This window comes from Amblyomma maculatum, chromosome 1, assembly GCF_055883805.1.
Source record: "Amblyomma maculatum isolate TAMU_Amacu chromosome 1, ASM5588380v1, whole genome shotgun sequence".
NCBI lineage: Eukaryota > Metazoa > Arthropoda > Arachnida > Ixodida > Ixodidae > Amblyomma > Amblyomma maculatum.
This window is the reverse complement of record NC_139344.1, coordinates 56547522-56559980: the sequence shown is the minus strand read 5'-3', so window position 1 is coordinate 56559980 and position 12459 is coordinate 56547522. Positions and strand designations below refer to the sequence as shown.

General features: G+C 43.8%; 1 protein-coding gene across 3 annotated transcripts in view; it reads left to right on the top strand.

Annotated features, from left to right (window-relative positions):
* The window catches only part of Gapvd1 (GTPase activating protein and VPS9 domains 1), a 120218-nt gene that overhangs the window by 37826 nt on the left and 69933 nt on the right, over positions 1–12459 (top strand). For all 3 annotated transcript variants that reach the window (XM_084588183.1, XM_084588182.1, XM_084588184.1), the window contains exons 9-10: positions 6383–6500; positions 10801–10952. In XM_084588183.1, the coding sequence (XP_084444309.1) occupies positions 6383–6500; positions 10801–10952 (270 nt within the window). The remainder of the gene's footprint in view (positions 1–6382; positions 6501–10800; positions 10953–12459) is intronic.

Sequence of the window (12459 nt, the reverse complement as noted above, 5' to 3'; positions counted from 1 at the left end):
TATTGAACCCGGATATATCGAATTTTGGTTATATCGAACTCACAGAATATCCCCTTGAAAATCCCATGTTAAAGTACAGGAAAGCCGCGTCATATATCGAACTTAATTTCACCGGTCGTTCGATATATCGAACTCCGCACCATGCACTGGAAAGTGTGCCTTCCCCAAAGACGATCGCATCACCCTTGGACGTTTGCCGCGTGACGTTTTCAAGCCACGCGCGGAAGGAATGAGAGGGGACAGTTCGGCGACGGCTAGTCTGGGCAGCGCCGCGCCCATTCCCCGAAGGCGCACCCATCTCCAGTTATCGTTTCCCACGCACCAACACATGACGTTTGCAAGCCATGTGCGCAGGTGTGCCCATCCTTTTGCCGAGCTATCTCTCTCCTTCAGCACGGGCTACGCATGCGCCAAGCCAGCTCAGCCCGTTTTCAGACAGGTGTCGGGACGCTTTCTCCAGCGTGTGTTGCTAACCCTTTGCGTGCGGCAGCTGACTGTGGCACCTGCGGACGTTAAAAAGCGGCACCTTTCTCTTTTTATTTTTTGCGAGTCATCCTTTCTTATCTTTGTGCTGTTAAGAAGCGGCAGGGTTTTTTTTTTTTTTTTTGCAGGAGTCGTTCATCCTTGCATGTATGAATCAACGAAAGCACGCGGTCAGCTGCTGCGATTATGACGCCCACCCCAAGCGCGGCGTGATAAATCTAACCAGGCTTGTGCAATCAAGCCATCACGGGCACTCTGCCAAGTTCGCTCCCCGCCACCGCAGGAACTATCAAAAGATAAACGCGCCCCGACGTTATCGCTGCGCAGCATCTTGGCACGCTGCCAAGAAATGAGCTGTGGAGTAGACGACCGAAACGGAGTGACGCGTGCCATCGACATGCAAGCGAAAACGCTCGCGATTTCTGCCGTGGTGGCCGCGGTGGCTTGAGCAGCGAGAGGGACGCAGTTCCAACAAATTTGAAATTTTTCGCTCTGTCGCTGCCGCTCGTCGCGAAGATCGCTCGATCGCTTGCATGTGAGCGAGCTGGCCTTCACTCATTTTTTTTTTTTTTTTTTTTTTTTTTCAAATTCTGGGTGCAAAAGCAGAGGGTGGGTTCATTATGCGAGTAGGGTGATCACGCGACAAATACGGTATCGTTTTTTCGCATCGTAAGTGCCGTCACAAGCCGATTTCTGTATATCGAATTATCGATATATCGAACTATTTCGCGATCCCCTTCGAGTTCGATATATCCGGGTTCGACTGTATTAGCGACATATTCACCTGTGGCCTTGTGCTTACAGGAAACGAATCTGAGTCTCCAACACACAAATATCCTAAAAAAAAATACAAAGTTTTCCGCCATGACCGAGAGCATACAAGCAGGCTGTCGGGCGATGTTGCTATAATAATCCAAAGCCATATCGCAGACCGTGAACACAGGCTCCAAACTCGGCTAGAAGCAGTAGCTGCCACACTTCTTACATCCAAAACCATCATAATTTGCAGTATTTATATAGATCTATACTTCAAAATAACACTTCATGATATTGAAGAACTTTTAAACCAACTGCCAAATCCATATTTATTAGCTGGAGATTTTAATGCCCACTCTCCGTTCTGGGGGAGTGAAAAAACTAACACAAGGGGCAAGATTTTGGAGGATTTTATCTTATGCAATAGCATTAGCCTGCTTAAGACCGGAAAACATACATATTGCTCCCCAATAGACATTGTGTTTACCCAAAGGAAAAAACAGCGCTAAATGTTCCTTTGTGTAAATACAGTGTCACACCAACTAGCCCAGCAAGAGATACTATTGCTCCCCAAGCTCAGGAAAAATGAGCTCAATTGATTTATATTTTAGTTCCCCTTCTATATTTAGTGATTTTAAATGGGATGTCCTAGACAATCCACATGGGAGCGATCATCTACCTATAATAATCACTTTAACAACATCACCATCAATCATTCCAACAAAACCGCGATGTTGGAAGCTCCACTTAGCTGACTGGAAACTTTTTACCACAAATGCTACCTTAGAAACACTGTATTAGAAGATTTTAATGTTGATGAACTAAACGAGAAATTTACCACTTGTATCATAGCTGCCGCACGCCTTGCTATCCCTCAATCATCAGGAGTAGTGCGACAAAACTGTAAAGTTTGGTGGACACAAGATTGTAAGGAGGCGAAGAAACAACAAAATAAGGCTTGGGGAATATTCCGTAGGTACCCCACGCAGGAGAATCTTATAAATCTTATAAATTTTAAAAAAGCTAGAGCCAAAGCATGCTATGTACGTAGAAATGCTGAGAAAGCATCATGGCAACGCTACATCTCCTCTATAAACAGTCGAGTAACACCCAAAAATATGTGGGTGCAAGTAAATAAATTAAATGGCAGGTACTCCCCGTTCACAGTCCCCCTTCTTACAGATCCAAATACCCAGAAAAGTATTGAAGAACAAGCAAACATTTTAGGCGAGCATTTTTTTATGGTATCTAGCTCATCGCACTATATGAAATCATTTTTAAAGTATAGAAACAAAATTAAAAGACAAAAACTGCCTACAACAGGAAATGTTCAAGAGCCATACAACAGTCTTTTCACACTACAGGAAATAAATCTTGTCCTCTCTTCAGGTAAACAGACTGCACCAGGCCCAGATGAAGTATATTATCAAGTGCTGGCCCATCTTTCTCAGTCTGCAGTTGAGGCGCTTCTGAAATTTTTTAATAAAATATGGACGTCGGGAAAAGTACCAATGGCATGGAAGAAGGCTTTTATTATTCCTTTATTGAAACCTGGAAAATCACCAACCTCTCCAAGCAATTATAGACCCATAGCCCTGACGAATTGCCTCGCAGAATCCTTTGAGGGTGTCATAAATATTAGGCTCATGTTTACACTGGCATCGCGTAAACTTCTTGACACCCACCAATCTGGCTTTAAAAAAAATTTTCGACGACTGACCACTTCGTACGCTAAGAAAATACAGTCCGAGAAGCGTTCATACGCAGACACCACTGCCTCGCAGTCTTTTTTGATTTAGAAAAAGCTTACGACACAACATGAAGATTCGTAATCCTGCACGACCTAGGAGACCTTGGCATCCGCGGCAGAATGCTAAAATGCTTGAATTACATTTTGTCCCACCGTTTATTTCATGTACGTCTGGGTGCCACCTTGTCAAGAAATTTCACACAGGAGAATGGTGTTCCACATGGGTGCATCTTAAGTACCACACTCTTTATAATAAAAATGAACTCTATAGCAAGAGTGATTCCAAAGTCCATCATGTACTCAGTGTATGTCGATGACTTGCAAATAGCACGTACATCTTCCAGTGTGCCATCATGCGAGAGACAAATTCAATTAACAGTAAATAAGCTAGCCACATGGGCCGATAGAAATGGTTTCAAGTTCTCCATACAGAAGTCAGTAGCCGTTTTGTTTTCACTTAGACGAGGTCTGCACACCAATCCCCAAATCTATCTTAAAAATTCAGTGTTACCTGTAAGACATGAACACAAATTTTTAGGCATTACCTTCGACAGAAAGCTGACTTTCCTCCCCCACATAGACGCACTCAAAAAGAAAGCTTCCCGATCTCTGAACATACTTAAAGTCCTGTCACATAAACACTGGGGATCTGATAGAACGTGCCTATTGCAGATTTATCGTTCTGTTGTTCGCTCGTGCTTAGATTATGGTTGTATAGTGTATGGATCTGCAAGACCCTTGTACCTGAAACGACTGCGCCCAGTCCACAACTTAGGTTTGCGTCTATCCACTGGTGCCTACAGGACGTCACCAATTAAAAGTCTTTACGTGGAAACAAATGAGCCATCATTTGCATACCGAAGAACCATTCTTACATTTTCGTACATCCTAAAAATTCGTTCATTACCGAAACACCTTTGTTACACAACAGTTACACAATGCCTATCTAGGACACTGTTTAATAATAAGCCTCAAGCAGTCAAGCCGCTCCTACTTCTTTTTAAAGAAAAGTGCAAAGAATTAAGCATACTCGATACACTACCCAATGCTGCGCATTGTCCCCACCCACTGCTGCCCTGGTACAGTTTCCCCGATGTATGTGACTTAACACTTACAAAATTCCACAAAATACGGACACCACACAAACACCTTTTACAAGAGTTTTTGACCCTCAGTGATAAATACAGAAATTATAAATCATTTTACACTGATGGTTCTAAAACAGCATTTTATGTAGGCAGTGCCATAGTGGAAAGCAAACAAGGAAAAATAGTAAAGTTACCTCAGTGCACTTCCATTTTCACTGCCAAGTGCTATGCAATCGCCGTAGCAGTAGAAAAATCAATAAACGAGAATATGAAGAAAAGTGTCATTTACACCAATTCCTTAAGTGCACTCACAGCATTTCACCCTAGAAATTCATGTACACCATTGATTGGAAATATGATACAAAACATAGCAAAAGCCACAGCACAGGGACAGAGCATAATACTGTGCTGGGTTCCAAGTCATGTTGGAATTAAAGGCAATGAGAGAGCAGATGAGTGTGCTGCACAAGCACAACACGAAACAATTAAGAAAGTATGCATTCCCTACAAGGACAGCTTAAAGTTAGTGCACTACAAGTTGAAAGAAAACTGGCAGTCAGAATGGAATAAAGAATTGAAAAATAAGCTGCACTTCGTAAAACCTACCATAGAGGAATGGAAGTCATGCTTTTATCAAGAACGTTTTATTGAAGTCATCGTATGTCGCCTGCGCTTCGGACACACACAGCTCACACAGCTTTATTCTCGCAAAACAGGAAAGACCGACATGTGGACTGTGTGGAAAAGAGATGACAATAATACACATTTTATGCTCATGCAAAAAACTGGACAAGATGAGAAAAAAACACTTCCCACAATTCTTCAACGAACACATTCCTTTCCATCCTCGCCTACTTCTAGGAGATGACTCGTAAATACATCATGTGTTGTTGCATTCCTAAAAGAAGCAAAGTTTTTAAATGAGTTATAGATTTTTTAACCAACTTTTCAAACCCATCACACGCATAACAAACTAAACTTCGCATTTGGCGCATGATGGCCTTAGTAGCTCATGTGCCATTAAACCCCACTAAACTAACTAAAACTGGAAAAATAAAGGGTTTGATCCACGTGTAGTGCAAGCAAGGAAAGCTCACCGAAAGCATTTTGCACTGCACTTTTGAGTTGCCTCGCGAAGCGTACGCGCTTGTAATTCCAGTGCCAGGCGTTGAAAATAGGTGCGCACCTCCATGAGCCTGGTGCGCTGGTTCGTGTTCCCCTTGTTGTGCCGACATGCTTGATCAGGATTTCACACCGTGAAGAGAAAGGATCTTCAAGGAGGTCTTTTCGGTGATCGCTGGCTGCGCTGTTCCATACCTTGACACAATTTCCCCTCTGAATTAAGTGGAGCGGGCCCGTCCATGTGCGAATTAACTAGCGTCCGCCACCATGAACCTATGCCTCTATCGTTAGGGCAGTTTTAATGCCCATTGAATGAATAGCCATTGAAATTTTCGAGGGTCATCAAGATGTGCCACTGCCACACGGCAGATTTCAATGACCATTGAGTAGTGAGCACGGGAGCGCCTTGGGTAACAACTTTCAGTAAAAATACGAGGTGAAACAGGATAAAATGAGGCGGATATTGCACTAAGTGCTTTTGTTAAATTAAAGTTCGTTTAGAGAAGGGTATAACCCACAGGCACCACAGGCAAGCAAACGGTAGAGCGTCGACGAATGATGTGCAACCGCCGCATTCTCCTTACTCACAAAATAAAAACAAACCTTGTTCCTGGCGCATGATAGCCTTAGTTGCTTATGCGCCAAAAAAACCCAATGCAGTACAATTCAATCTTTTTTTAAAAATGCTGAGTGCTGCTTTCACAGTCCCAACAACAGTTGCCGCCACATCGAGCGAGGTGCACTTGTCCTGCTTTCGGTCTCATGTCCGTCTAGCAGGGTGAAATTGTGTCAAAACCAAAACCATCGAAACTGCCAACCAACACCATAACTGGATAGTGCCTCCCCTTGCTGGAAACTTGATCCTGATAGCGTCAGGTCATAACGAGACCAGAGCTATGAAATCGGGCTGAAAATTATTCGACTCTCGATATAATATGATGCGGAAATTCGACTTTCTGAAATCGGGAAAGAAAGCTGTTATTATATGCAGATTTTTACGATAAGCATTACAGGGCTGTCTGCTGGTTTCAAAACATCCAAATAGTTCTCTGATGGGTTCTGTATTCTGTTATGGTATTGCAAAATTCAGTTTTGTGCTCTCAGCACTTCAAAATCACATTCTGCAATCATTTGGTTTTTGTGTGAAGTATTTTAAAGGGTGAAATGTTTTTGCTTTCCCTAGGTACAAGCGACAATCTTGAAGCAGTGTCTGAAGGAGCATCTAATCACTCTGTGGCATCATCCCTTGAATTGGAAAACGAAAATGACAACTATTCAGATATGGTGTCTGCTAATGTCAGGTATTTTAATGTTTTGTGCCTTGCTAAACATTTTGACATGCATGTTTGCTTTCATTTCTGACGAAAATTTGTATTTAGTTTTAAAGACTTAGCTGCGAAGTAGTATTATATAGTTTTTATTGGAGAAACACTTTCATGGAAATGCAGTGAGGAATGCACAGTTGATAGGATGTACAAAGGCTGGCCAAGGTATTTTTTGGCTGTAGCACATCTAAGATGCGTTCATTCCCTATGTTGCTTTCATTAGGGTGCTTATTGAAGTATTGATTGAACCATACAGGTTCCTGTTGAGCATTAACTAAATATAGTGATCATGACTAGCCGCTTACCAGTATTGCTGAAGAGAGGAAAGTATATATAGCAGTCACATCTTACCAGTATTCACCTATGGGACTGAAACATAGAGGCTAATGACAAAGGTTGCAGAGTTGGTCAGAGAAATAATTTGAGTTAATGGCATTTTAGTGGAACTAAATAAAGAAGAGGAAGAAATGGGCATGGGCAGGACATGTAATGCGAAGAGAGGATAACCAGTTGTTGCTAAGACTAACCAATTGGATTCCAAGGGAATCCGGCAGAAAATTAGGTGAGTGGATGAGGTTAAGAAGTTTTCTGGGGTCAAGTGGATGCTACAATGTGTTAACCATTCAAACACAAACCACGGAGGCGCGAAAATGAAACCGGACCCTTACATTCCCCTGTACCATGCTGCACAGTACCCAATTGCAGTTGCGCGGGACGGCTTCAAGCCTGATGCTGTTTTCGTATGTTTTTTTCTTCACCAATGTGGCCATAGGTGCCTGGCTTTAGATTCTGATGAAAATTGAGAATGGTCTAAATGGTTGCCACGAAACAGCCATTGCAGTGCACGTCGGGTGCAACTTTGTTGTCCCTTTACGCTGTCCTTTGCAAGTCATATCGTCTTCATGTGCTTGCGTGTGGTGATATAAATTGACATGATCAGTGCCAGTCAGGCTTACAGCCAGTCATCAGCTGTTTTGAGGCTAGACATATACACATGGTGCATGGTGCTGCACCTTGTTTTTCGACCCACAAGAATGCATCGGCTGTGCAGTGGTGTTTCGCAATAGTCAGCGCATTACCACACAGGTTTTCGCTGCATGCTGGCGATCACTTCTTTGAGGAAAGAGCAAGATACGTAAATCATGGCACAAGTGCAGGATACTGCCGCCAGCTTTGGATAAGCTAGAAATTTGTAATTTCGTAAGGTTTGGAGGTTCGCGATTGCACTTTCGCTATTCACGAATGGTTCAAATGGTGAAAGTGTGGGGCAAATCAATCAAATAGCAAGTACTGTTTGAAAACCTTTCGATATTTCAAATACTCACTTACACCTATCTCCCAACTTGCTTCTAGTGAGATGAAGCAGTGGATTAATTATAAAAATGCTGTGACACTAGCAGCAGTAAATGATAGGGCGCTTCACCCCTTGCTCCCACGCTACTCTGTGCAGCCCGATTGGCTTTCAGCAAATCTGCATGGCCGTGTAGTTTTGGATTCCGTGGTGCACGCTTGCCCTCGAGACTATTGTTTGCAGTTGCTCTCATGCCGCCCGTCACTTGTACGAAGAAGCGAACAGTAGAGCAAACAAGCTGGTCATATAGCACACATGTTGAATTTTGTAGAGCCTGGCTTATTTTCGTATGAACCCAGGAGCAGGCACAGTCGTAGTGCACATCATGCTGGCCACTTGTGTTCAAAGAAGCTACTTTACATTCCGCATATAAAGCAGCCAAATTTAATGTGGTCGTTTTTGTGAAGGAAGGTGGACGCTGTGTGACAGGACTTAGTTAAGATAACTGAGATGCAAATAACCTGACCCTCCAGGTATAGTGCACAATTAATAATAAATGGGGGAGGGGGGCAGTGTTTCATGCAATCAACCCACCAAAGCATGGAGCGAGGATGGTGATGTCATGGTACACACACTTCCAGTTCTGCCATAATGAAGTGCCAAGAGCATCTATGCTGCTGTGCAGGGAAGCGTGTCATCTCCTCTGCAGGTGCGCTCTTCAGCGGTCCGCAAGCCTACCCACAGAGCAATTTCTTGTACCGCAAGTTTGTGGCTAGAGTGACATGGTGTATCAAGCATTGGCGTCATATTGAATTAACTGGGCTGGTATAGGCTGCCCCTTCAAATTATCATGTCAAGTTTACGGCAACAAATAATGGGACTGCAGAAATCCTTTTTTTAAACTGGGATTTCAAATTCATCAAGCTCGAAGTATCAAGGTTTTATTTTATTTTGCTTTTTATGGCGCTGAAGATGTCTTAATTCAGTCAGGGGCCATTCAGATGTTGAGATTACAGTGCTTTTTCTGCTTAGTGCGAGCTTCAATGCCATCTCGTTTTTTTCTTTTGTATGACTAGATGGGAGCTTAATAACGGGAATGCTCTGCTTGAAAATATGAACAAGCAGGCAGTTGTTCTGCATTTCTGCATGTGCATTTGCTCTGCTTGTGCAACTGGTAGTCCCCTCTGCCTTCTTTGGCAAATATTGCACTACCTGATCGGTATACTGTCGAAACCGGATACATCGAACCCGGATAATTAGAATTTTGGTTATATCGAACTCACGGAATATCTCCTTGAAAATCCCATGTAAAAGTATAGGAACGCTGCATCGTATATCGAACTCCGCACCAAACATTGGACAGTGCACCTTCCCCATAGACGATCGTATCACCTTCGGCTGTTTGCCGCGTGACGTTTTAAGCCATGCGCAGAAGGAATGAGAGGGCACAGTTCGGCAACGGCTGATCTAGGGCAGCGCCGTGCCCTTTCCCCGAAGGCGCGCGCATCTAAGGTGCGCGCCAGCACATGACGTTTGCTAGCCATGTGCTTGAAGGAAACGAGAAAGAGCAAATGCAGTTGTGGTGTTCGGGAGAGGGGAAAAACGTGTTAGAGTGAAGTGCAAGGGTGTGCCCATTCTTCTGCCGAGCTTTATCTCCCCATCCTCTCTCTTTCCGGTCTTCGTTCGCAGCAGCACGCACTATGCATGTGCGGACAAGCCAGCTCAGCCCGTGGCAGACGCTTTTTCCAGTGTGTGTTGTGAACGCTCTGCGCGTGGCGGTTGACGTGCGATGCGTGTCTCATGTCGTCGTGCTGAACATGCGTAAGCTATGGCGGCTGCGGACGCTAAGAAGCGGCAGTTTCTTTTTTTTTCTTTCTTTCTTGCGGGAGTCGTTCATTCTTGCCGTCGTGCTGAATGTGCGGCGTAGCGTATGCTATGGCGGCTGCGGACGTTAAGAAGCAGCAATTTTTTCTTTTGCGAAAGGCCTCCTTGTGCTGAACGTGCAGCACAGTGTAAGCTATGGCGGTTGCGGATGTTAAAAGCGGCTTTTTTTTTTTTTTTGCAAGAGTTGTTCATTCTTCCATCTGTTGATCAAGGAAAGCACTCAGTCAGCTGCGATCATGACACCGGCTTTTAGCATTCAAACTGCATCTGCAGCTATCACACTTTCCAATGATTTTGTGGCAGTGGACTATGCCCGCCCCAAGCGCGGTGTTATAAATCGAACCAGGCTTGTGCAATCAAGCCATCACTGACACTCTGCCAAGTTCACTCCCTGCCACCGCAGGATCTATGAAAAGTATAGTCAAAAGATATATCGCTGCGCAGCATCTTGGCGCGCTGCCTATAAATGAGTGGATGCGACGCCCGAAATGGAGGGACGCACCACCGAACGGTGTGTTTTTTTTTCAAATTCTCTGGGGCAAAAGTAGAGGGTGGGTTGATTACGCGACAGACACAGTATCATTTTTCACGATCGCAAGTGGTGTGTCAAGCCAATTTCTGTATATCGAATTATCGATATATTGAACTATTTCGTGATCTCCTTCGAGTTCGATATATCCGGGTTCGACTATATGTGAGTAGGCAGAACATTATTGACCCTGCCACAGTGGCTCGGTGGTTACGGCGCTGGACTACTGAATCCAAGAATGTGGGATCGAATCACGGCCATTCCCCGGCCACGGCGGCCGCTCTTCAATGGAGGTGAAAAGCAAAACACCCGTGTTCTGTGTGATGTCAGGGCACATTAAAGAACCCTAGGTGGTGTCAGGGCACATTAAAGAAATTTCCACCTAGGTGGGGGAAATTTCTGGAACCCTTCATAGCCTGAGTCACTTTCGGACGTTAAACCCCGCAAACCAACTATAAACCAACCAAGAATGTTATTGAAATACCAGACAACTATATGCTGTTAGCAGGTGGGCTTATTTAGTGCTATCAGTTTTACACAAAGCCATGTGTTTGTATTTTTTAACCCTCCAGTGGACATGGAACTCCAAACGTAAGTGGCAGGGATACACCCTCCTCTCAAGTTGAAGAAGAACCAATGGAGCGGCCGCCTACCAATAGGAACCAAGCTGACATTGAAGACAAGTTTGGCAAATTTGAGATCAGCCCGGCTGCCCCGGTTCAAGGTAGATTTTTTTTTTTTCATTCAATCTACTGCATGTTTAAGTTCATTTTTTTTTTTTTCAGTGGCAGCAGTTCTGTAAAATTTGGTTTTCATTACTAAAGGTAATGAAAGTTAACCTCAACATGGCTTGTTTGAGATTTGAGGGAAGTAGAGTGCAGTTGTATTAATTATTTAATTGCAGTGCTAATGCAAACAGGGCCGTTACATGAGCGGAATGAAGAGAAAACTGAAATACATAGGTGATGAAAATAAGCAGAACCTGCATTTAAGGTAACATACAAATGTAAAACAAGGAAACCTAGCACAAATGCTCAATGCAGAACGTTTGTAGGAAAGGATCTGGTAATGGCAAAACATCAAAAAAGGACAGCTTCATGGATGCATGTCAAATGTTTATCGAGACATGGGGTTGATACGGTGTAGTTGGGTTTTCTTGCCATTTTGCTATAGTTCTTAGAGATTAAAAGCTGCATTTAAAACAGACATTTTATATGCAGTAGAACCCCACTATCCTGTTCTCGTGGAATTCTTTTTGCCAGCTGCTATTATTTGTGAGCCAGTCCCATTCGAGCTTCCATAGATACCCACGCAGTGCAGAATAACCTATTTCATTGCAACTGTGGTGGGTTTCCCATGCTATGTTGCGTGCTGTGCTGGAATTTTGATAGGCTATGTTTAACTCGTGCTGAGTGGCAACGACAGACTGGCCTAAGTGGATCATTACACTTTGTCAGCGCTTGACCGCTACCGAGTTTGGCAGCTTCCAGTGTGTTGCACCTATGCTGACACTGAGGGCACTTATGGGCAGCGTGAACCTTGTTGTGGCTGTTAGTCTAGTTTCATCACCACTGCAGTGCAAGCGATCAAAAGTGCAAAAATGAAATTGTGCCAAGATGAATGCTGTATGGGCTAGCACTATACGAGATAAATTTGCTGGAGTTGGCTTTGAGACATGTTTGCCAGCCTCATCACTTTTCACGTGCAGCTTAAAAATGCACTTTCTAGATTCCAATAGACAGGATTGCCTGTAAATAAAGCTTTGTCCACAAAAATAGTGCAGAAGCGCAATGTGTACCCAAACTTCGCCTGTTGTGCATGCCCTCCCTCTGCACTGCCACCTTTCTTCCACCAACTTTTGCTCAGGCAGCCATTGCAGGGTGTTCAGTACATTTTGTGCATGGGAATGACTGCAGGGACTATGAAGCCCTGCAAATTCTAGAGAATTGTGCTACTGCTCTTAAAAGGTGTTAAAGTAAAAGAAGCTTAGAAAAGTCTGACAACTATGTGTACATATTTTATTTAAGCATGCTCCCTGGATACAGTTAAACCTCTATGTAACGAACCTCCATGTAGCGAATTCCTCAATATTACGAAGTTTTTCAATTCCCCAACGCCACCCCCATTGAAGTACATGTATTTGAAAACTTCATGTAATAAACATGTCGCGGTGGTTGGCCTTGATATAACGAACTCGCGGCGCCGACTGTATATTAGCTTTTGCTGAATCA